This window comes from Nothoprocta perdicaria, unplaced genomic scaffold, assembly GCF_003342845.1.
Source record: "Nothoprocta perdicaria isolate Ctin4 unplaced genomic scaffold, notPer1 scaffold_43, whole genome shotgun sequence".
Classification (NCBI taxonomy): domain Eukaryota; kingdom Metazoa; phylum Chordata; class Aves; order Tinamiformes; family Tinamidae; genus Nothoprocta; species Nothoprocta perdicaria.
This window is the reverse complement of record NW_020455677.1, coordinates 821,438-847,930: the sequence shown is the minus strand read 5'-3', so window position 1 is coordinate 847,930 and position 26,493 is coordinate 821,438. Positions and strand designations below refer to the sequence as shown.

General features: G+C 37.8%; 1 protein-coding gene across 3 annotated transcripts in view; it reads right to left on the bottom strand.

Annotated features, from left to right (window-relative positions):
* The window catches only part of EML4 (echinoderm microtubule associated protein like 4), a 134,484-nt gene that overhangs the window by 4,795 nt on the left and 103,196 nt on the right, over positions 1-26,493 (bottom strand). For all 3 annotated transcript variants that reach the window (XM_026046300.1, XM_026046301.1, XM_026046299.1), the window contains 14 exons: positions 25,133-25,282; positions 23,505-23,574; positions 22,043-22,153; positions 21,378-21,473; positions 19,337-19,471; positions 18,971-19,106; positions 16,939-17,090; positions 16,089-16,214; positions 15,839-15,970; positions 15,139-15,206; positions 8,944-9,032; positions 7,612-7,709; positions 3,544-3,631; positions 2,076-2,174 (listed from right to left, as the gene is read on the bottom strand). In XM_026046300.1, the coding sequence (XP_025902085.1) occupies positions 2,076-2,174; positions 3,544-3,631; positions 7,612-7,709; positions 8,944-9,032; positions 15,139-15,206; positions 15,839-15,970; positions 16,089-16,214; positions 16,939-17,090; positions 18,971-19,106; positions 19,337-19,471; positions 21,378-21,473; positions 22,043-22,153; positions 23,505-23,574; positions 25,133-25,282 (1,550 nt within the window). The remainder of the gene's footprint in view (positions 1-2,075; positions 2,175-3,543; positions 3,632-7,611; positions 7,710-8,943; positions 9,033-15,138; positions 15,207-15,838; positions 15,971-16,088; positions 16,215-16,938; positions 17,091-18,970; positions 19,107-19,336; positions 19,472-21,377; positions 21,474-22,042; positions 22,154-23,504; positions 23,575-25,132; positions 25,283-26,493) is intronic.

Genomic DNA, 26,493 nt, shown 5'->3' with positions numbered 1-26,493 from the left:
TGCTACATTAAATATATTCTCTTCTGCCTCAAAATAAAATCATATTATCTGACATATCTACTTTACTAAAAAGCCCTCAGGCACTTTGAAGATTTTTTGAGTGGTTGAGACTAATTAAATTAAATCCATAGTGGTTAAAGCACATATTAATTTGGAAGGGAATTTAGACAGAATCAGCAGACATATCCACTGAAGAGTAGTTTAAAACAAGAAATAAAACAAGCTGGAAAGCCTCAGAACAGTGATTATTGGAATTGCTCATCTCTAATCAACTAGTATCAGTCTGGCCCAAGTCACCAGCAGTTTCAAATCAATGTTTGTTAAAGCCAGATAACAATGGTCTAGCTGTTCATCAAAGCCAATGAGATTGTCCCAGTCAACATCCTGTAAGCTATCAACTAAGCTCAGAGACATATTTCTGCATTCCCACACCTAATCTCTTCCGATTGTGCATAAAGGACATTTCTGAGAAAGCACAGGGATACACAAAGCTGTTCCCCCTATTCAACCAGTTTTAATACCAAATGCAATGGTATAATTTCAGTACCTATGAGGAAGACACCTTCTAACATCTTCAAATTTTAGTTATATTTCAACTTGGCATAAAACATTAAATGGCTGAAGATCCTATGCTTTTTCAGAAGGAACATTTAGTACATTTGCTTTAAAAAGCATATATGCAAAGATCTTATATTAGGCTCTTGCTTTTTCACTTTCTCTCCTTTTTGTTGAATCTTCTAATATGGCATTTGAAAAAGCCATTTATGCTACTGTCGTCTTTATTTCAGTCTTATCTCTGCAGCAACAAATAAAAGTTAGGAAATGAATACTGCAGACTGATATCCTTAATGGGTCTAGCCTTACATGCACATGATATTAGAAGGAAATGGTTCCTCTTATTTTCACTAAGACAGATTGAATATAAAAGCATATATCAAACCATATTTAATTCAGGAACAAGTATTCTCAAAGAAACAACAAACTGTATTCAACTCCATGAACAGTATGTTTCAATTCATTTCTCCTATCTGTCTCAAACTCCAAATAACTCAAAAACATTTATAGAGTAAACCAACGAGTCATCATCCTCCTTGTCCCCATCTGTTTTTCCTAAGTCCTAAGGACTTGATATTCCAAGAATATAAATGACAATTGAGAGAGGCTACATAAAGTACTTGATTTATCTGATTTTCTTCCAACCTGCATACAAATTGATATTCAAAGCTGAACTCCTAGTAGCTGTGAAAATGAAGGTAGATCTAACCCTCACCTCTGAAGAGCTTAATGGTTTACTTCTACTTGCTTTTGCTGTTTCCTACGATGTGAAGAACTAAGGAAGGCAGCCGATGCCAGCAGTCAAAGCAAAGCATTTAGCATGCAACATGGATAGACTGAACAATACTTTTCATTACAGAGGAACTCCTAACTTAAGGCCAATAGAGCTGCTCTAATAAGCAAAAATAGTTTGAATTATTAGGATGCAGACGTGAACTAAGCAGTATTGAAGTCACATCTGTCAGGTTTGTAATTTTCTCCTACATTACTTTTCTTTTTTAAATAAACCAATAGGCAAAGAATTTGTTTAATCTTTAAAGTATTTTACTCTTTGGAAGCACCATACATTACTCAATGCTGACTGCAGGTCTCAAGGTGCTGCCATGCTTTTAAGTCATGAACCATATCTAGTACTCATATCTTCACTGATTGCTAGATTTACCCCATCCCGAAACCAAGAAACAAGACGAATGTGTGTATACTATGCAAGGAATTCAAAATATCAGCGTTTATGTCCAAAACAGAATCAACAGCCCCAGAACTGAAAGCCTAAAATGACAGCAGAGGAATCAAATCCCAACCTTCAAGATTAAATGGAAGTCAAGTACACATCTTCTATGAAGTATACTCATACTCAGTGCTCCATATCATAGACAAGTACTCTGGTCAGCCTCTTGGTTGGACATCTCAGCATCATTATCCCTAATTAACAGCAGCATATTTCTAATGACAAACTTCAGCAAAATAAATAACAAAAGCATGAAGCAAAATAGGTTAAAAGCAAGTTAAATGATGCTTACCAAACACTTGAAAGCCTAGCACACAAGTGTATGTCGTCCAATCTATATCCTTACAGTCAGAACGATTCCTGACTTGCTTACAGCCACTTGGAATGTCCCCTTTAAAAAAAGTGAAGGAGGAGTTATGGCATACAACTGTGGATTTAAATATATGACTTTTATATATGCTATGACTAATGGAGACAGTAATAAATGCATCTTAAAAGCCTAGAATCACACTATAGAGGCAAAGATAGACCAAAACTACATTATACTGTAGGTCCTTTATCAAATTCCAACTATTTCAACCTTTACTTGGTTTCTAAGAGCCATAGTTGCATCTCTTTTCCCTTCCAGTGTACTGAGGTACTCTCTGTCGACGTACCTCAAAAACATTGCCCTGCAGTTTGTGTCCCCTGATATCTGATCTATAAAATGTTTTAGCAGGTTCTGTAGTAGCAGAAATTGTCCTTTCTACCTCCATCAAAGTGCCAAAATTCAATCAGTTATTCAGGCAGCTCTGCTTTTAAAAACAGTGAGAAACTATTGCCATAGAAGCCTTAAATTGCTTTCCACCTCCAACTACGACATGAGTGATTGTTTACTAAAAGAATGTCCACCCTTCCATATACCAGTCAAGTGCTAATGGATCACAGCTCTTCGCTTCCCTACGTAGGCAACTATTACCACCAACATTTTCTTTTGGCAGGTTCAAACACTGAAATATTCAGATTTGCAATGCAAGTTGCAATCAAGCAGAAAGGAGATGTTAAGGTGCCAGATATATTACAGTACTGCTTTGCAGTGGCTCTTCTTGCTGGGTGGAACCAGAGCCTACAAATCTTGTGCTCCAGTTAAAACCACAGGAAGACAAGAACAAAAAAACAGTTTAAAAATACACTGAAATGTATTTCACATAATGAAAACTGAACTTGTGATAAAAGTGGTATGTATTCCACTTTAATTCATATCTGAACATATTAAGAGACAAACATGAAAATAGTATCACCGTTAATTCATGCAAGTAGTAGTATTCTTTGCTCAGTTTTCATCACCAGCAGTTAAGATAAAGTTCAAACAAACAGCACAAACAGCAATTTAAAAAAAAAAAAAAAAAGAAAAAAAAAAAACCCAGTGGCTCACCAGTTTTATTCCCCTCCCAAATAACTGCTTTTGTTGGCACTAATTAGGCAACTATATATATTATTTTCTAACCATAAAACTTGCAGGCTAACATGAAAACCTACTGCCGCTTGCTCTGTAAATTCTAAGCTGTTAACCTGATTTATGACCTTGTGGAGAAGTAAGCTATATCTGGCATTGCCATTAGGTAATACACAGCTCTGAGTAACATCAAGATATCGGGTTACAGAAGTTCAAATTAGTCCCTTTGTCAGTAAGCACTTTGTGCAGTCCTCATCAGACCCAATCCTCTACATGTTGTCATAGCCAGTATAAATTTCTGTTTCCAGTATACGTTGATACTTACAGTGTAATATTTCATAGTCTCCTGAGTTTGACATTATATACTTGTTGTCCGGGGACCAGTCAAGGTGTGTAATATAGCTGGAATGTCCCTACAGAAGCAAGCAACAGCACCAATGTGAAAAGCATGTTTTAATGACAATAGAAACAACAGTTGCGCCCCTAGATGTGACAAAACATCCCCAAAAGCCTGTCCCTGCAGCCCATCAGGTCTGCAGCACTTCCCTGTGCTCCAGGATACCCTGTCAAGCTTTCCAAATGTCTCTGCTATGCGCCTTGCACCACACAGGTTCACACCAGCTATAGGGGGTTCCCTCTATGTGCAGGGTCATCACTGCATTAATAAACTCACTTTGGTCTGCTTGTGTGTTTATCACCATCACACTAAGCAGCTGCCTTTCTCATACATTTAGGGGAGAAGCTAAATGCATCTATTTAGAGTGTTTTTCCCATGCATTTTGTTTGCTTGCTAAGCATAGTACTACTAAAAAAGAATGATATGAAAGCCTCCAGGGAAGCTGTAATTTCGTAAAACAAGTAAGCTAACTATCCACAGAAGGGGGAATAGGAAACGAGTAAACATGACTTCCATTTCACTCTTTTTGCTCTCCTGCACCCTCCCATTTCTTCTTACTGCTCCTCCTTCCCTCATAAGACATCTATTTTTTGCTTCCTAATCCTTCTGCTGGGCATCTTTTGTTGCCTTCCTCATGACTGACAGCTGCCAACTCCTCTTCTTTCCCCTCCCAGCACAGGTTACAAAGGCAGGATCTCTGGAGCCAGGCTGGATCCCTCGGCCCTGCCTGCATCACTCAGGACTGTGCCGGAGCACCGATCCCCTCGGGCAGGGGCACCCTGCAAAGTGGCTCCCAGCAGCCACGCTACCCGTCACTGACTTCTGCACGACTGACCGCAGAGAGGCCGACTGCCTCCAGAATTATATGTAGAAATACAGTCATCGCTGCTCCCCCTGCCACCAGGCCTTCTGCAAGGGAGTTCAGAAACATTTAGGGGGGGAAAAAATAACATTTAAGATTTATTTTCCCTATAAATTAGTCTCTGGCAGAGGAGCTGCGTATTGACATATCTACTTCGTAGTCAAGGGTAAGATATATGATATTAACATGCAAACTTGGTTATTTTGAAAAAATAAATGTATGATTGGCTCGGATTTTTTTTCCTTATTTTCCAACCCTTAAAAATTGCAAGCTAACTCCAACATGGAAAAGAATTGGTCAGTCATTTACTAAATCCTGCCAGACATTTGGCAGCTGTTAAAATTCCTAGGGGTGGTGGGGGAGTGAACAAAGCAATTGGCCAGGGGGCTCCATGCTGGAAAATCCCTTCAAGCAAGTGATCACTAAATGATGAATCGGAACAGAACACAATATTTTAAATAGCACAGCCTTGTTTTCCATTAAAATCTCTCTTCGGTAGCTCTCAGAGATAAAGCAACTTTTTATTCCTGCCTTTTGTGTACCTTCATATACGAAGAGCATAATTACCTGTGTTATCGTTGGTTATTGCAACTCCCTGACTATCTAAAATCATTTCCTTCATTGGTAACGTTTCGCAGACTTAAGTGATACAAGGGTTGAAATGTCCACGGCTTATGGAATGGGCACACTGATGATTTCAGGTTGTCCTACAGCCAGCTCAGCAGATGCACAGATCTTTCCTTCTCAGTGATGCAAAGCAAATGGAGCCAGGGCCACTTATCCCAGAGTTGCTGACACATTGGAAGTTCATAACCTAGCCCATGCCCTTCAGATTGCTGTCTGCATATCTGAAGCCCTCCAAACAGCTGCACGAGTCACAACGGTTGCTCCAGCTCATCGGAAATTCTTCCTGATCACAACCAACATGAAACAGGCTTAGGAGTCAGCCTATTTCACGTGGCAGAAAACCCCACCATGACTATTTACACACAGTAGTAGCGATCACCTCATAGCCAAGCTGAAGTTGGTCTAGTAAATAAAATACTTCTAAAAGGATTGAAGCAATGTTTTCAAGTTGGAGGAACTAACCAGAAGTTGACTACCAGAAGGACTGAGTCATACTCCTTGGAGGTCACTCTCACTGGGCTACTGAAGGACTGAAGAACGCCAACAGGACGTGGTGCCAGAGCACAGGCACCTGACCAGGCAAGAGCTCAAGCTCTCAAACATACCAAGGTGTCTCCCTGCTTAGCATCAAGCTGCTATCGGCCCCCAAGCGTGTTGGCAGAAAGCACGGAAGGGTAGCGGCCGCCTGAAACTCGATCGCCAGCCTCGCTCCTCAGCCTGGCGAATTAATAACACTGCTGCATTCTGCACGAGCTGAAAGGGTCAGAGGAGCTCAGCTCGGAGAGAAACCAGGTGGCTAATTTTGGCTTCCTCGTGCAATCATTCACATTATGAAGGAAAAAAAAAAAAAATCTGTTTTGAAGCCTTAACCCTTCTGCCCAAGTGTAACTATACTGATTTCTATCATCCCTTTATGAACCCTTTTCTCTCCCAAATTCCCAAGATGCAGGGAAACAGACAGATCCCTAAAAAGAAGCTAAATACTTTAAAAATCTCTGTGGATGTTTAAAGAGAAAATGATAAGGGAAGATAGAAACACATTACGCAGGACTGTTACCTTTTGTTTCAGTGCAGATTCTCCATACTCAGTACACTGAAAACTGGTTATTGATCAATTTTCCTAGCTACTGGTAGTTTTGGAGTTATGAGATCATTTATTATTACATATTTGTTGTGTGAATAAGGTAGTAACATCATCAAAAAGCATTTCTGAATACTGCTCAGAATCTGTTCTGCTTTTTGTGGCTCCCTCCAGGTAACAGCGACAAGCAAAAAGCAGCACGGTTGACACATCACTCGGTGCTGACTCAAATTAAAGCATATTTTCTCCTGAACAGAATCAATATGCTATGCGGAAATAAATGATCGCATGCATGTGGAAAGAGCCCTCTCAGACCTCAAAGTAGGGTAGGTCGAATGTTAAATATGTCTTGGCTCTTGGACTGGGCTCCCTATCTCTCACCCTGTGTTTGCCTAGTGGTCAGTGGGCTGTCACTGCCAGTGCCACCAAAACCACCATCCACCTCCTGCCCGCTGCTCCACCAGGCCAAGGCTGAGGAAGGAGGTGGAGGAGGAAGGAGAGCCAGAGCCAACGCAGCAGCTCCAAGGGCCTCAGGCCGGGCCCGTCACAGCAGAAACTCTAGTAGACAACCTCATCTCGGGACAAGATTTGGGCATATGGGCTTTCCCAGGATTTTCAAACTAACAAAGCAGTGTTTCATAGTGGCTCATATTTTCAACATTAGAGAAATGCAATTGGCTACAAATACATTAAGAGCATTTCAAGTTGGGAATGCATCCTTAAAAAAATGATATTTGAAATATGAATCTATTTTTATAGTATCACTTTGCAAATCCCATTGAGGCTCATATGCTTTTTATGTGAAACCAAGAAAGACAGCTGCACTTTAGGCCAGGGTGTAAGACAACATTGAACAAAACAGAAAAAGCCGGTCATTTCTTGAAACTGATATTTTTAACACTGGGAAAACCTCATACAAATGTAAGCACCAATATAAACTCTACTACTTGTGCTACATTTGCATTTATTTACACTGGGCTAGAAATTTATTTCTAAAAGATAACATGTCCCCAATTTCCAAATTTTTAATAGCAATTGCAACTTAAAATAGTACATATTTATAACCTCCAAAATTTTATCTCCTAATGAAATCTCCTAATGAAATCCCACCATCAGCATTATGCTGGTCCAAAAACTTATCAATAGAGAGAAAGTTACGCCCAAACAACTGTAATATTTACCCAGAAAGATTTTCAACATGTAGATACACCACAAGGGTTTTTGCATCTTTCTTTGAAATAAGAAGTTAGTAATAAAAGTTTGAGAATTCAGTCGTATTAGGGTTCACACAAAAGGGTTCACCTACCAACAAGCAGTTTTGAAAGCAATCACACTAAAGTTCAAAATCTACCAAATCCTGGAAGTGTGTGAGGGGATGGGAAATCACAAAAAGTCTAACCAAACTAAAAATTGTTACAAAACTTACACTGCATTTTCCATATCTGCTATATTTTCTTCCATTTTCTGTTACTACGTAGAGGTAAATCAAGTTGTCATGGGATCCAACGGCAAGTAAGGTGCCATCTATAATACAAGATCGAGATATTTGATAGAAATTAACGGAGTATTTGTTTTCTAATATTTAATGATTTCAGATTTATAACTAAGGCAATAGTCCAATTAAGCAATTGCTCATGAACTGTTCTTAAGTATACCCTGCTGACTACAATATGCTTTTTTCCAGTTTTTATCTTATTACTTTGTGGGACAAGTTCTTTCACCTCTACTCTTTTTAAGCAAGCTCTCAACGGACAGGGTAGTAGACTATAAATCTTCTGACTGCACTGGATTTCTGAAAGTATTTGACAGCAGGCAGGCAAGATTGGAGTTTTCCAAAATATAAAAGAATGAAGAACAGTATTTACTATCCCATTAGGTTTTGTAGATTTTTTTTTAAAGGATTGTATATAACCAATGTTAAATGAGATCTAAACAACAGTAAGTGGAGCATTTAAATATTAATGGCAGTTTTCTAACCTTTGCTCTCTCTGAAAAGTTCCTGGTCCAGAGTTGCCTTGAACCATGACCAAGTGCCTCTGTAGCGTTAATGAACATTGAAATAAATCACTACGCTCGGCACATGTAGCTGCACCAGAGTAATGCCCATTGACGTGACGTTTCTTCCAAAAGCAAACAAGAAACAGATCTATGAAATTCTTCTTCCACTGAGTTTTAACAGTGAAGACTCAGCCTTTGATGATTTGTCATGTCTGATGAGGAGACTCAGTACTGGCTTGCAATCCATATAATCCCAGAGCAAATATTTTAGAGTGAACAACTCCACATATCAGACGGAACTGAACTTAATTTTACGGTTTTATAGTAATAAGGTTTGAAAATTAAATACACATGTGTGTATATGTGTATATATATTATATATATATTATTGAAAGCTATTTAGAGCCTCTCTGTGTAAAAATTAATAGCTCCCCCTTCTCTGTTAAGTTTCCAGGTAATTAGTTGCAAATTATTACTTTTCTAGGAGTAGAGTTAAGATTTGTTATAACAACACAGATCAACATAAGTGAAAGGCTGAGATAGGCGACTAACTTTTGCAGTCACAAAACTAAAATTTAGCGTACACACACCTGTAACAAAATATTCTAGTAGATATTAATCATTTTACACCATTTTGTTAAAGTTCTGCCTTTATGGGTGACTGACAGTAATATGGCATGGGTAAATCCAACTTAACAGAAAATAATTTATCAGAAATTAAGACATTCAATCATTCTGAAGGTACAAGAAGTCTGCCTACCTACTGAGTAGCGCATCACTGAGAGCTGTTCATTGCCATCAGTGTGTATTGAAACCAGATCCCTTGTTTCTGCATCCAAAACAAACCACCTAGAAAGAGGAGAATTCCAGTGAGTACCATTTCCACCAGACAAAAACAGCAAGAAAAAGAGCAAGATTATTGCCTTTCTTCTTATTCTCATGCTAGCTTTTCAAGGGTGAACATCCGTCTTTAACACACTGCCTTTTTGGTTCACAAAGTGATATAAATCTCACAGAAGAATAGTTAGAAATCCTATACACAGATTTATTTATTTTTAATTCTTTACCACTGTAATAATCAACAAAATGCCCACTGGATGATAAACACACCACTGGATAGCTAATATAACTGCAACTTAGCAGTCTGAAGCCTTAACGCTACAGCTGAATTTTGAATCTACAGTTTCTATCCTATTTATAAATCAAAGCTATTTCTCAGAACTAATCTTGCCATTTGTATGAAGCAAAGTTGAAAAAACAGTGGGAGCAGGAAGAAGTGGAAAGCATTTCCGTGCTCATTTTAAAACACGAAGTCAAGTCTTATTTGACTTTTTTTGTTAGTCTTTTCCATTTCTGTGAACGATTTTCTCACAGTTAAGATGGAACAACCATTTACTAAAGTCTACCTGTCACCTAGCTTTTTCTTCTATTTCCTTCTTGGATCATTTATATAACTAAGGTAATTAATTGCATACAGCAATTTTTTATTATTCATTTAAGAGTAATTTCTATGCCACAATATTAGTTATGAATTCAGAATAAATAACTCTAGTGTAGTTACACAAAACTGCTCTGGCAGGATATGAATTTTCTTTTACAGAGTAAAAGAAAATTTTGTTTTTCTAGTTTGGAATAGTTAAGAAATATTAGGAATAAGAAATCCAATTGAGAGTTTTTATTTTAAACCTGCAGAAGCAATCTGAAATGACAAAACCTAGAAGACAAAACACCACCTAAAAGACATGCTATCTTTTAATAGTAATTTGGGCAGCTCCAGCACAAATTAATATAGCAGCAATTCACATTTGCAAATCCAACAGACACATAGCAATAAGCACAACTCTCCTATGAAGGGAGGAAAAGGTTCATTGCTTAGTTTACAAATGTTAGACTCTTGATTTTAAAGTAGACACAGATCAAGGAAACTAAATTAGTTTCTAACCCAGGATCAAGCATGCAGGATCTCAAATCTACTCGAGAAATCTCAAGAGGTGTTGAAGGATGAAGGCACCCAGAGCCCGACCTTCTAAGGTCTACGTCCAGTCCTCCAAAAGCCTTCCTGAATTGTGAGCCCATAGAGAGCACTAATATACACAAGTATATCATGAAAATACAAGATGTTAACATGACTAAACCTATTAAAGCTGTCCTCAGAATTAAATTTCTCCTGTTTCAAGCTCTGATTTCAAAACTATGTTCAGATTCTAAGGCTAGGAGCTTGTATCTAATGGCAAGTGATGAATTCACATACTGTGGAAATGAGTAAACCATTTCCACCCACTGTGTAGCACACAGATATCTAATATTCAACTTAATGGAAGAAGCATATTGTTAAAACTAAGGCCATCTATTCCAAAACAAACTTATATAACTTATAAGGAGCAAGAGCACACATAGCTGAGCTCTCAAGATGGAACAGAGAACCTTGCTCTCACTGATCCCATGTCTGAAAGCCTGGATATCTGGAAAATGGACTGGTCCCAATGGCTGAAAACCAATTTGTGGTTAGAGAACCACATGAAAGAAATAAATTAAACAATATAAACACACAGGAGAAAAAAAAAAAGTATCTAGGCTAACATGACTGGTGAATAATCTCTGTGCAAGACAGATGGAAACAGTGGAAAACAGCTAATATGTTTTCACTGGACAGCAAAAAAAACCATGCTCAGTATCACTGCACCACAATGTAAGAGGTGGACCTTTGCTTACTTCCAATCTGGACACTGAAACCTTATAGACTACTGTAATGCATAAGAAAATACAAATTGCTATTCTGCTATTTAGTTATCCAAACCCTGCCTGCCTGCTTCTGTCAAAAGTTTCAATAAAATATTACTTTTATATCTGTCTGATAAGGCAGGTAGTGGTGCAGGCACTTACAAAATCAGGGTGGGGAGAGGCAGAAGGGACAAGAGGGCAGTTACACCACTTTGCTGTCACTGACAGAAAAACTACTGCATCACAACAACAAAACTGCTCCAGAAGTCCCTCCCGATGGAGTGACAATGGATACGTGAAGAAAGAACACAGTCATCATCAAGATAGAGTCATTTACTTTTACAAAACACGAGAAGCTGTTCTGGAAGTCAGCGCACTTCTGCACTGGTCTTTTTTTCTGTGTGTGCTTTTCAGAGCCATCAGAGCCAACAGGGCTCCTCGACGGACCACGACACTTTGGAAATACACAAAAAAAATGCGGTGGGGCAGCGAGGACAGGGACATTTTTATCTTCGCATTGGCCCAGAATTTCAGAACGTCTGCTGATGCTACGAGCTGGTTTCCCGAGTGCCCTTTGCTGTTCTGCCACTGCCCTGAAGTAGTGGGCAATGCCCCACTCAACCTTTCTTATTTAAGACATAAAGAAACCCCACAAGCCTAAAATGCAAACAGAAGAAACATGCAAACCAATCCCAGGGCTGAAAGCCCTGAGCTGATACTGCACAGCATTAAGCACAGCACAAAACTCCTGCTGCTCTTGGAGGACACACTGGAGTACTTGGTGTGAGAGGTAGTATTTTGTGACATTTGTCCCTCTTCTCCAGATTTTTTTTTTTTTTTAAACCCAAGAGAAGAGATAAAATCCTACAGGCAAACTTCGCCAACTGCAAAGGTCGCCAGTGCAGGACAACAATTTTGATATTACTTTAGCAAGGCAGTGCTGGGTACGTCTAGTTCAACTGCTCCTTGATGCTTCTTCAAGTTGCAACCCAACACACTCTCCTCAACTGCCTAAGGTCTCCCAGGGCTGGGACACACTGGGATTGCCAGCAGGAAAGCCAGGCTCCATGAAGGGTGTTTCTAGTCTGGTGGATGCAGCAATGCAGCAGCAGGCTGTTATTACAAACGGCTGGGTCCCACCATACAACTGCCATTCTTGTGAGTGTTTTGCTCCCAAAACGTGTGTATGCAGCAAGCAAACGGCTGCTGACCCTGCAGAAGTTCTTCTGGGCCATGAAACGCAAAGCTTGGCTGCCAAGCGAACTCTTAGACCCCCGGACTTGCAGACCAGATGAAATAACCACACCAGTGATGTCCTGCTTGTGAAAAAGCTTTGGCTTTTCCTGATTTTCTTCTAGCTGTTACTGAAGATAACACATTTGTGAGTAAAAACAAGCAATTCAGAAATTTTGTGATTTTAATTTCCCACTCCCTTTGTATTTTCCACATTTTAATTTTAAATAACCTTTCTACCTGGAACATAAATTAGTTACTTAGAGTTAAAAAAAAAAAAATCTGTAAGTAGCTGGAAACCAAACTATGACTCATGACATAGTCATGAATTAGTGATAACTTACATCTGTGAATACCTTTTTTTTTTTTTTTTTTTCCTCTCAATGATGAAAGCACTGGAGAAACAGAGTATTCCAAAGCAGGAACATATTCTCGCACTAATGTTTGCAACTGCTACAGCATGTAATACTGAATATGGGACCTGCAAGGGGCTAATTCGAGTGCAGGTTGTTTAGGTTTCTTCCCCTTTTCACCGTAAAAGATGCTGAACTGGTGTAAACCTGAACAACTCTACTGACCACCTGCCCTCCCCGGGGCTTTGGCTGAGCTGGTCGTGCCTGCCAGCCTCCCGCTTCCTTATTAGTGCCAGTGACTTTTGCAAGAAGCTTAGCAGCCTTTTTCTTCTGCAATGCTTTTGAGTACTTATATCAGCAGCACTCAAAATACTCTCCATGATTAGTCACAGGAAGATCTACTTCCCTGCAAATATCCCCACTGGCAGCATGGCACAATAGGCTGGGCAGTACCTTGAAACACCCAATTTTCCGGTGGGATTTCTGAATGCTAGGCCTCCCTATTTTTTCAGCTGTGCATATCCAGCAAACATCAGGATCCAAAAAATATTAGCTCTCTCCTGTCCAGGCGTAGCCAACTGATGAACAGACACACAGCAGGTACTTAAAGAAAAACGGTAAGAAAACAGGCAGTAGAACATTTGGAGAAAGTCCCAAAAGACAAGTGATACTGAAATACACACCCTGGGAAGCGGTACGTAAAATACACTCCAGAAACATCACATGTCAGCGCCGATAAAAACACAGTACAGTGGAACACCAGAGCATGTGAAGAGAGATGGAAAATTCAGACTTCAGAGTCTTCTTCAGACGTCAGAATTTTAACCCTCAAGCCCAGCCTCGTCCGTGCCCCGTTCCCTCTCCCCGTCTAACTGGTCTCTATGCTGGAAGCAACGTGGCACTAGAGCTGTAATAAATATTACACCTACAAGGTTTTGGTGTATTGAATTCTAAGCAGATTAGAGCCATTTAGTGTTTGCTTTATGGGCCCTGGGGTATGAATCAAGTCAGTTATTATACAGTTAAGGCTTCAGAGATTTTTTTTCCTTTCTTACAGTAAGCCAGATATACCGGGCAAATCTCATTCCTCCAGGAAATAACTCCCTGCAACTGGTTTATCTGGCATGGAAAGGACCACATGATATCGCCGGTTAGTCAGTAAATCTAAAACCGTTCTGTTTATCTTGTTTCACAATTCCATTTATTTCTCATCCACTTGTACACTTACCAGACCTCATTTCAATTCAGTTTCATCTGTGTATACCAAACCTATCACTGATTCACGCAATAACAGAAGGCAATAAAATATAATAGTGGAAACAACAGCTTCAGTCCAAAAAGATCACAGGAAGAAAATAGTACGGCCGCGATTATAAACATATCCAATATCATATAAAAGGACTGCTCTCAAGTAATTTAGAAATCTGAGTTTAAACTTAAATGCACTGAATTAAAAATGTAATGAAAAACTGTGAGGAAAAATATATCTATATATACTACCAAGTATTACAAGGCTAATATCTTCTGCTGTGTCTAGCAGAGGTAGAAACACTGGTTCAATTTAACATTGTCATTAGAAAGACACAACAAAAAGAAAAAGGCATAAGGTGGGAGTACGGCTATAAAAGAGCCCAGTCAGATTTTATTTAGGAGGCTGCACTAGGTTTTCTGGCCTGATCTTACATGTAACAAATTTATTGCAGACTTGATCTTCATTTTGAAGGAAAGAAAATCCTTGAAAAGCATTTAACTTTGTTTTTTAAAAACTGCTGAGCATATACAACCCATTGTTTAGCATTCCTGAAAAAAAAACTAAGTTTTAACACCTAAATGAATGTTTAAAAATGTTAAAAAAAAAAAAATTAAAAAAGAATCCAGGGGACAAACTACACAAAAAGAAATCTATGTATTAACTATGTATTACTTTAGTTTTGACTTGCCAATCACAAAGTAGGACTGAGACAGAATGAGAGGGGCAGTAGATTTAAAAATGGCTACTCTGGCCTTTCTAATGTTATTAGTAGACTTTTTTTTTTTAATTGTTATTTGCTAAAAATTCCTTGCATAAGATACATTTCTTGGGAGACGATACCAAGCCAAAGAGAGCTTAAATATGAATTGAGACCTTTTTTTCCACCATTAAAAGATGCCTGCATCCCATGGTTTGGCTTGTGTTCAGACAGCTTTAAAATAAGCAAGGGTATTAGGATGAGTCTGGACATCCCAACATTTGCAGCTCTTCATTGTGCATTACAGCAAAGTGCCACAAAGTTAGACTCTGTCTATACAAAGTCAAAACACTAGCTCTGTTCAGCTGCCTTTCCAGCTATATTAAGCAGATTGAACGTGTGTTTGAGGTGGAGGAGGGAAGACCGGTGATGGACTCCATTCCTAAACTAAGATGTAGCACATTCAATTATGACATATGACTCTTGGTAACCTCAGCAGAGAGTGCTCATGAACAACAGGAAAAAAAAAAAAAAAGCAAAATGTGTGTGTTCATGATTAATGAAACAATGATTCATGTTCATGATTTATACAAAAGAATAAAAAACAAATGGCAGATGAAGCCAAATAAATAAAAACCCGAATATTATATCATATCCCTTAAATTTTCCATCATCACAGCTTAATCAAAATGTATTTACCTTCCAGAGTGTGTTCCGATTGCTACCACTGTCCCACTTGGGTGAAAGTCAGCGCAGTGCCCAGGTTCCTAAACAGAGATAGAAGCAGGTAACTTACTAACTTACTGTCCAGCTTATCTACAGGAATAAACATCTCTTTATATTTAAAAAATTGACTAAAAATCCCATGCAAGTTAGCATAAAAATAAAAAGAGTGAAATTAGCTGCTTAGCAGCATGCTTATAGTCCTCAAAGCAATTTTTGAGTGTATTATTAAATGACATTCTTGCAGGTAACACATTTTTTTTTCTTCTTCTGTAAAGAAAAGGTGTATTTGTAGGTTACTAGCTAAGATATGATATAAAAATTTAGAGTAAGGAAAGATGTCTAAAGCCAAGACTAACACACCTGCACTGATAAAACAACCCCTTCAGATGGTTTGAATGGTTGTAAAAAAGCTAAATTGTAACAACAACGAGACAGATTTTAAACTATATTCTGATTTATATGGCTAAATGGAATCATTGTCATCAGGCTACCATTTACATAATGACTGAGGTATCCTGTTAAGTTTTGATAAACTTCCAAATAGTCGTTTTTAATGTCACAGTTATGGAATGTTTTGCTTTTCCTTGCAGTCAAGCACAATAAGAATGTTTCACAAAAATGACATCTTCTCCTATATTCCGGTGTTGCATTTAACATTAAAGAGTTCACATACATCTAGCAGCCTGGTCCATTCCAGTGTGTGGTCCACAGAATTCCACAAACAAACTTGTCTATCTTTAGCACATGTTAAAAATAAATCTTTGAAAGGATGGGATGCCAGTCCCCAGAGTTCATCTGTATGCCCCTGAAAAAGAAAAAACATGTAATTTAACAACGAATAAAGCAAACACCCAACAGGGAAGCCTTTGCAATTCACATTTTTGGATTACGCTTAAAAAACAAAGAGGTAAAAATAATCTCACCTGTACCTCTACCAGGAAACCATCATTAAATGTTGCCCGCAGAACAAAGTTGCGTGAAGTACCCACTAAAAATTGATCTGCTTTTCCTTCTGCTACTGCCCTGATTGTTCCATACTGATCAGGAACCTGGAAAAACAAACATTAGTAAAGCCACATTATAGATCTTAATAGGCATTTATTTCTCAAGACCATAATTACAATAGTGCACAACAACAAGACCAGAACTGCCACACACTCTGCAAAATGGAATAATCTAATCCCTATACATTCAATCAGGATTTGACCTGAAACTTGCCTCATTCCGTACAGGCATATACAAGAGAAAATCGCTCCAAAACAAGCACAATTATATAATTTTCATAGGTCTCAGTAGAAAAAAAAAAAATAACAGTTCTGTGGATTTGTAGGTGTCAAGTGCATTAAATGCACTTCACACCTCTGCAACTCATTATAAATATAGGAATTATTTACTTTTTAAAAGAAGAGATTCTGAAAATTAAGAAAAATCTTGTAGTCGCAGTCCTCATTTTCTTAATGAAAGAAAGAAAATGCAGCCAACACTAAGGAACATCTTTAGAAAAGGGATAAACAAAGAGGAAGTCAGGAGGCTTTTAGGAGAGAAGAAAACTTAAATTTTCCACTTGCTTAAACAGAAAAGTAGAATAACCTCAGAAGGTACCATATATAAGCTGGCACTTGACACGCTGTTATAACAAAATACCATCATCCACACAGGAAGAGGAGAAAAAAATACTGTCGTATTAAATACTGGTCCCTCTGAGGGCTGCGGGAGCTCTCACTTGCTAAAAACACCGCCCAATGCAGTTTCACTCTTTTCCTGCTTTCTCACCTCGATTTCCCTTTCGGGATTCAGATCATGATCCCACAGGATGATCTTGCGGTCTTTCCCACCTCCAGTTAGCAGCATCCCATTCCTCAGCTGACAGAGTGTGAACACACTGCCATCATGGGCTTTGATTTGCCTGCTTATCTGATATACTCCTACATGCATAAAAAAAAAAAAAAAGAATATTGAGTCCTACCTTTTTTTTTTTTTTTTTTTTAAGCTGAGCTTATAAGTAGCAGTGCATCTTGGCACAAGAGAAAAGCAGTAGTGTATAATAAGTAATTACATTGAGACTGACACCTGGTTAATATTGCATTAGTATTACAAACACAAGGTGGTAGTATTTTCTTACAGGATAAAAAGATAAGCGAAAAGCCCAGCTTTTCTAAAGAGAACACTTTTTTTTTTTTTTTTTTTTTTTTTTTGAGACTGTGACTATCCTAAGCCTATTTTGAAGGCAGGAACATAATTGCTTGCAAAATACTTCATAACTTTTCCCCGCAAGAGGAAACTGTCTTCAGAAGAAGTGTGTTCAAGAATCAAAAATGTTTAGTGTGTAACTCTTAGAAATGAATTATTTTACTTAAAAAAAAAAGAAATAAAAAGCTCTTAAGATGCTTTAGACTTGTCTTCTGGGAATAAAAATGGAAAAAAGCAGATTATTTATAGCAAAGTTTCCAGAATGCTTGATTCCAATAACTCAGGCTGGATGTTGCTTCACTATAACCAGCACTTGGCATCTACCAATACAGTAGCTTACCCAAAGGAAAAACACGAGGAAGAATGAAAAAAGGCGAGAAAATTAAATATCAATGCATCATGGAAAAAATAGAAGACTCTTGCATCCTAGCTGAGTCTTCCTTAGAACAGAACTGCTGCCTACTGTGGCAAAGTTTATTAATAAATAAATAAAACCATCCAGGGCTTCCAAGATTTGTATGCATACAAAGAGGAATCACAAAAAAAGCCTAATACACCACCCTGGTAAATGCCAACGCAACTGAGTCAACTCTGCCTATGCCTCCATTCAGCATATTTTCTGACTGCCAAAATAAGTTTGTGATAAAGTCCTGTGACTGCTTTAGTATGACAAATCAACTAAAAGAGCCCACATTCAATTTAGCCAATGGAAATAAAAGCTCTATTTGAAATCCTTCAAGATTATTCTGGGAAAAGGTTACTTTGTACAAAAGAACTTCAGAATTAAACATCAGATAATCTGTTGAATTACTTTTCCACTGCAGTTAGCTTGAAAGACAAGAAAAAGATTTACCTACAAAAGCAGACTTACCGTTAAAGATTTGCTTTTTACATGACTGTTTTCCTGGCATACCAATTTAAACCAGAGTGTTTGAAATAGCTGCCAAGTTAAATAAATTTTACTTGAATTTAAAAGTTACCTTAGGGTTCAACTGTGCCAGGTTTGCATATGTTGGGTAACAAATCATTTTTCTTCTCTTTTCTACAAAGAAAACTTTAACTCAAATGCCAAATAAAATGGGTTTTAGAGTATATTTTACAGTCAGGATTTGAGCATCTGCTTAACCAGATACAATACCATGTTACTTGTGTAATTGCCACAGCTCTGCATTATGTTTTTCCTTCACACACAAGTCCTCTTAACATCAGCATCAACTTTTATTGGTATTCTTTTGAGACTAAGCATGACACAACACAATATTTGACAGACAAATGCAGCTCACAGAGCACTTAAATTGATCCCCCAGCCTCTTTCAAATCACAGGATGAAAGCAAAGTTGATTAACTGCACTTTTTTTTTTTCCATGCAAAACATTTAACTCAAGTAGTTTTCATTAACTTTGGGCACAGACTCATAGACTGATGAGAAACTCTGAATAGCTATTAAGTCAACTAATAAATTCATGAGACTTGAAATAGTTTAGTTCCACCTGTTATAATAGGAAGTGTACACTCATAGCCAGGCCAATTTTCCTATTCCTTTTCTAATGCAATCTTCAAAATGTTTGTCTTCTACAGCCTGTCTAATCTGTGATTAATTGTGAATCCATCCTACCTTTAGGTCCTTTTCCTGGAGTAGATTCTACAGTAGTTTTGCTCCATATAAGTATTATCCCACCTGAGTCTCCAGTGAGTACATCACCATTTCCCAAAAAAGCCAAACACTGAACAAATTTGGGTTTTTCATATTTCTGAAACAAAACAGGCAAAGAAAAGGAGTAAATGCTTGCACTTTTTTTTGTAATTAGCATAACATCTCCATGCCCATACAACCCTGCATCCATATAAGCACAAATAAAGCTTTTTCTTTATCCTTTCTGCTCAAATAGGCTAAGGTAACAAAGGAGCAAGTCTGCGGTTGGGATGTGCAGACCATTCTCCATTGACTTAAAATCTGACCCAATATAAAAGGCATTCTTACCCCAAATATCCCTTGTTTTCTTGCTAATGAATTGCCACTCCACGTCCAAAAAAATATATGAGATTTGCCACATGTTATTATGGTATTTGCATCAGTTGGGTGGAATTCTACAGCAAGTACAACTTCATTTGTAGTCTGAAAGAGCAACAGAAGTAACATTTATTTGGATGGAACATTAGCTTTTACACCCACATGAAAAACCCCAAGGTTTTTTTTTTTTTTTTTTTAAAGAAAAAAAAAGGCTTTTTCTTTTTATTTTCTTCAATCTTCTGCCATATGGAATAGTTAAGACTTCTGTTACAGAAAATGAATGAAGATTTTATTTAAAACAGGTTATTTTCCATATTGATTAGTTTGTTATTTCAGATAATAAAACTGTGATAGAGGAAACAGAATAACAACATACCACAATTACTGCCATTCTCTTTCTGAAAGACTTAGAGTTTTTTTTCCTCCTTTCACCTTATTTCCTCCTCATGAAAGAACACTCAACTGAACATTGCATGAAGATTTTACCAACACATTTTGCAAGTATACCAAACTGACTGGTTTATCTAAATTGTAATGTTTCATTCAAAAAAATTAATTCATCTAAATTGTAATGAAAATTCTACAGAACTACTTTTGCTTCAAACTCCTGGAGGCAATGATTCTACAAAATATTTACGAAAATGCATCAATGCATTTACTTTTAGGGGATTTAATTTATGGGATTTAAGCATCTGCTCTAAAGGAATATACTTAAAAGCACTGTTGAATTAGCACCAGAGGGACTAATGAAGATATGCCCCTTCACACTCTGCCTTTATAGGCTCATTTTAGAAAACTAAATTTGTTCGATTTCATCGTTCTTGATGGTTGTGCTTACTAAATTATTTCTTATACCCAAACTTGCCCCCACATGAGTGGACCTGGCATGTCCACAAGCCATCTGAAAACTGCAAGGGCAGAAAGGATTAGTCAGGTTCAGGTGAAATGAGGCCTCCACTTTAGGTGGACCTGGAAAGCAGAAGCTGCTAACGGAAGGGTAGAAGCTCTCAGCTCACACCAATCCTAGCTGTCGTGGAAGGTGCCTAACAGGCTGCAAGACCAAATGCTAAATGTGAATAACCGAAGGGCAAGTTTTATTTGCCATATTGTTTAGGTTAATTCTGAAATACCAAGGAGCTTTCTGAAGAGTGAAAACAGTCAAAATGAAACGTCAATAAAAAGGCAAATCGGAAATATCAGGCATATGTCAGTTAGCTTCACATTCAGTATCAACGTGGAAATGGAAATGCTGGCATACGTTTACATTAAAGACATACAGAATAGTATGCAATTAACATCAGGTCAACGTGATCAAAGCAAAATAGGCCAAAAAAATTGAGTTTATTGTTTGAAATTGTAGTCCAATAGAGAAATATGTTTATAAAGTACTTGACTTACCGATTATAAAAAATAACTTAATTAAAAGAATTACTCAGTTCTACATCTGTATCTTGCTTCCTTGATCTTGTAACAGAATGCAAGATAATCTCAAAGTGTAGACTTCATCAGTAAATTATTATTTTGGGTGTTCCTAATGCAATTGATTTTAGACTGACAGAGTGTAGCACTCATGCACACTTATCAGCAAACAAAAGTACTGGAGGAGAAAGACATGTATACAAAGAATCCATGTCTAGAACTTTATTCAAATGAAAAAGACAATGCAGAAAATCTGAAACTGTCTTTTAAAAATAGAAACTATAGACTGCATTACCACTTTATTTCCTTAAAATTCCCAAGACTTTCATTTTTAATTAGGATACTATTAGGGAATTTCAACTTACAATGGACTTTAGACCTAGGTAGAATGTAATAAATGCTCCCATAGTCCAAATTCTTCCATATGCATGTTAAGAAGAAATTTATTTTGTATTATAATGCTCTTATAAAACCTAGAAACTATAATTATGCAATATTGCTGTAAACCAAATTCACGTCTTACAAGTTATTGCATTTCTTTTTCAGAATAAAAACACTTACACTTTAGAATATTTCTTTGCACATTACTTACCTTTATTTCTGCTACTTTTGATTTCTTTTGCCAATCCCATACAGTGAGCATATGCTCATTAGAGTCATCAATTACACACAGATGAGTACCAGAATCCTAAAGAGAAAAAAAAAAAAAGAAAAAAAAAAAAAGCTTCATGTTGATTTGACATGGAGGGGTAGATTGGGTCCTCTCCATGGGACTCTCAACTTTAGGCACTCTGTCTTTCTCTCCTGCTCTTTAATAGGAAACAGCAGATACAATTTTGCTGCATTTTTGTTTATAAATCCTCTCACTAGCATGACGGAATCACAGCCTGGCACTACAGGAGCTCTGATGTTTTTTTAATATCTTGCTTTCTTTTTAATATATAAATGAAAAATCTCCACTTCCCCGTGGATAGGTTTTTATTTCCAACCAAGGTATTTCTTGCCTGCTGTTTACATGGTGTGCTAGTTTGATATCACAACTTTACATGTGCAATTTCCTGTTTTTCCACCTCTCCTGTTCCACCTCTCCAGCTTGTCATCAGCTGGTTGTATAAACTTTACAAACTTTATTGATACACTTTAAAGCAAAGCAGGTCAGCAAGAAATCTGCATCTAAAAACCGCCAGCAATTTCTCTCCCCTTTACATAGAATTTGGCAAAGCCTTTAAGAGGCCAAACAAGCAAGCTCTGCCTTACCGCTTTGGAAAAGTCCAAGCAGCCCACGCCACGCTCGAAAGTCCTGAGGCCGATGACCTGCAGCGTCGCCAGGCTCACCGAGTCCCACACTCTAACATGGGGCTGCAGAGGCTGCGCAAAAGCAACGGGACAAACAGCATCACTGGCCGTGGCCAGGACATCGGGTGCAAAAAGCAGAGTCCATTAAACACACGTTACTATTAATGCCAGCATCACGACCTGAATGCCAATGGCTTGTGATGGTGATGCTACTGATGAGTACCTTTAAGCCAAGATTGCTGGCAATTCCTGCTCACCATGTCTAGGCTAGGACATGGCAGCATTGCTATCATAGCTGGAAATAAAGTATCACAAGGAGTCACAAAAATAAATCTTAGCCTACTTTAACACAGTGGATAAATATGACAGGATTAACTGAAACTGGTGGTTAAGCACTATATATATATATACACACATATTTTTGTATATACATGTATGTGTGTGTACATATATATTTATATACATATATATATATATATAAAAAAATAAATTGGCCACAGTGCATCAGTTCAATGTCACTGAGTGCTCCATCACCAATCACTAAATCTAAACCAAATTCTCTAGGGCTATATTTCATTTTAACATTATCCCAAACCAGCTTAGCTTCATAAATGTGATGTAACCACTAATAAACTACGAATGGAAATGGCTTTATGACAGTATTCTCCATAAAAAAGATAACACTCCATATTGTTGATGTGAGCAGGGAAAAAAAACGAAACCAAAAAGTCTCCTCAACCCTAGTAGGACATTGAACACGTGTTCAGTGGAAGTCTTAAGAAAGAGTCACAAGAAAGCCCCACCAATTCCTTAAAAGAAGTATGAATTTAAATTGGGCACCTGAATAAGGCTTCTACACCTCAAAATTATTTTTGTTATGTTTTGTTGTCTTTAACTTAGTAAAAACAAGCTGGCCATTCCAATTCTAATAGGCTCCTTCAGCAGCCAGGGCCAAGGATATTTAAATGCAGTTGTCCTCAACTAGGTGAGTTTGTAGGAAAGCTTGTTGCAACTTTCATGAATTCCCAAAGCCAATTTCTTTTTCCTTGAAGCTGCAAGACACAGCCCCACACATCTGGTGGCTTGTTTTACATTGAGGAAAAGACACACTCGAAGATAATGTGGAGAAATGTAATTGGTATGGGAGGCCACATGAAGTTTCTCACTTGCTTTCAGAATTAAAATTGAGTTTTTGATACCGCAGACAGCAGAAACTCGTAAAGTTTTGTCTTTTTAATATATATCTGAACACTCAGTTGCTACTATCTTTTGCTGGAGATATTTCTCACTACCTTCAAAACAAAACTATCTCAGAAAATGTATGGCATAAAACAAACTGCAAACAAAAGGTGATGATGATACATTCAACATTTTTCCTGATTTTCAAAACAAGATACTACTGCTCAACAGCTCTATTACTTACCCTTCCATCTTTATCCACTCCAGCTAACTGTCCTGTTGCAATTTTAATTTTGTCTGGATGAACTGCAAGACTAAGACAGACAGAAATATGACTTGCTTTTGCTGTCATTGGTCTTCAAAATTGAGAGTTTTTTTTTTAAAGTTATTATATTTGTTTTCTCAACAGAAACCTACGAGGACACTTAAGATCCCATTTTTAATAAGACAGCTTGAATGTTTTTCTCATTAGACTATTTTACTACATACAGTACTGGAAGATCCAGATCATTTAATCAGATATTTGTGATGGCTGCTAGCACATGGCCAGAGGAGCCACAACAGTCTCCTTCACATTTGCCCCGGCAAATCTAAGGTTTGTAACTATTGGGGATCCACTGTAACCAAACATACATTGTCTTAGGTTGTTCCCTCTAGATACAGTTGTCATACTTGTAAATATTGTAGTGTATTGTGCTATGCACCTAAAATCTGTTCGTGAACCTGGGAAGAAAAAACAGCTGAGAAGTCAGCTGAGGGACTGTGTCGGAGATTATCACTATTTGAAATGAGCTACTGATTTAATTGTGCTAGTAAAAATTTCCCATGAGTTACACTATTCCTTTAAGTCAAAATCTGCTTTTGCTTTTCATATTTTGCTTTGAAGCTGATGTGGAAAAAAAGGTGGGGGGGGAGAAGAGAAAAAGGAAAAAAAAGGGGGGGGGGGAAGCTGTTGCAACTTCAAAACTCCGCCTACTCGGTTTTAGTAGCCTTCTCATCTACTTTCTCTGTCAAGTTACAAGGGTGAAGAAAGCCCTTGAAAAACGCAGAGTGTGTGTTGGCAGGGGGAGGTTAAGGAAGTCATAGTGATGGACACCAGAAACATTTAAAATCAGTCTTTTGGATGGTCTGTGAAGAACACAAGACTGCCTGCATTCTTCCCACAGCAAGCAATTACAGTTATCAGAGCACAGCAGGAGAAAAATAAATAAAGAAGGAGGGCTAGATAGCAGCTCTTCTCCTCCACTTGTCTAAAGCAAGGAGCTTACATGCTCTATTAAAATCATACAGCCTTACAGCACTTTCCAAACTAACACTGTAAAGGGAGCAACTGTCTTTGTGCTGCCAATGACGTTGGGTTCAATTTTCTTGCTTTGCTGTTTCATTTGTAAATGTCTTTCTGGCCATTCAGTCTTAATACGTGGGTGGGTCATCTAGTTAAAAAAAAAGCCATAAAACTATCACTCAGTCTTCTCTTTGGTTTTCTAATTCTCCTTTAAGTATATACCTTTGCCATATTGCTTGTCAACGACTGATTTAGAACTCAGCTGATGACAACTTTTAATTACTAGGACATCCGTTTAGAATAATTTATATAAATATTCTGTCTCTAATCTAGCACTCTTAGATCATCTATGCATCCTCTTCTTGTTTTACGTTTAGATCTAGAAACCATGAGCAAGCAAAGACTGCTCCAGCACCATTCACTTACACAGTACTCACTACAGTGTAATCTGCTGGGACTGATGAAAAAGAAAATAATGACTACTATGATGCCACTAACAAGATCACAGATAAAAAAGAACTGAAACAACAACTGCCCCTCTTCATTATTTACACACATACACTCGAATATAAATGCTACAAACTCACCATTTAACGCAGTCTGTATGACCCAAGTAGTGTCGCTGAGTTCTCTCATCGTAGTTGAATAGTACCACTACCGATGCTATGAAATACACTATTTCTCCGGTAGGAAGGAGGTAAACATTGGCTCGACAGTCTCTTCCACGATACCCATATCTAGATGCATATATTTGTTTCAAGTCAAGGTCATAACCCAGTGTATACCAGGAAATACATATTTTGAAAGGATGGGTAGTTGCATTCATGACACAAAACAGGTCCTTCATTGTATTATTCACTGAAAGTACAGCATAAAACTATGTGAAAAACTGTTTAAAAAAATAGTCAGCAGATTTGGGGAAACAAAACCATTTTAAAGTGATGTTTCATGGACATAAAAATAAAGTATACTGAAGTAGAAGGCATGCTGAAGACAGACAAACCTAAGCGTCAACTTATAAATCTGATGATGGGAAGTTTCCCTAGGCAATAATGATACTCGCTGCCCTGGCTTCAGGGCTCCTCTATGCCAGCACTGGCATTCCAGAGGGCAAGTGCAGCACTTCCAGTTGGTCTTTCCAACACGTGTGGGAAAATTCCTGATGCTCTTCAGAAAATGGCAAGATTCTAAAAAAGCAGCTGCCAAACTCAGGAAATAATTTCTTTGCAAAATATTTTTGAATATTTTAAAAGCAACAAGCCTTGACACTATCTGGCAAAGGCAAAACTGAGTGCATCTATCCCAAACACATCCCATAAAAGAGATGATTTTGCAGAAAACCCATCCATCCCCTTTGACACCGATGGCATTCAAGAATTTTGTACACTACAGTCCAAACTTAGTTAGCCCTGATCAAAATTTATTACAACTTGATATTTTGAAACTTTTTCTTCATGGAGACTGCTAATGTGGCTGCCTGCTTGTATGTCAGTCCCAAGGGTCCTCATACACCATTAAGCCCCATCTTATGCTGCAACAGTAGCTCTAGAGTTTCAAAAATTAAATTACTTTTCCAAGTTACGTCCTGCAACTTAGAGTTCTTCACTTTAGTGCATACTAATACACTTGTAACAATAAGGAAAATACAGGCAATACTCTAAGCAACTTCAGCTAAAATATCCCAACCACAGGTCTTGTTTGATCAGACAGAAAGGAAATGAAGTCAAAGACTCACGTGGTGGAAGCCTGTTCTTACAAACACCAGCAGTTATGTGAGTGCAATTTGGTACCTAAACTGAAGTCTGAACTGACAGCCTGGTCTCTCGTCTTCACAAACAAAGCTTATCTTCCCACAGAAACAAACCCACCCATTACCCAACCAAAAAGGAAAAAAACCCTACCACATTCTTCCAAACAATCCCTCGACAAAGTCAAAGCTCTATCAGCA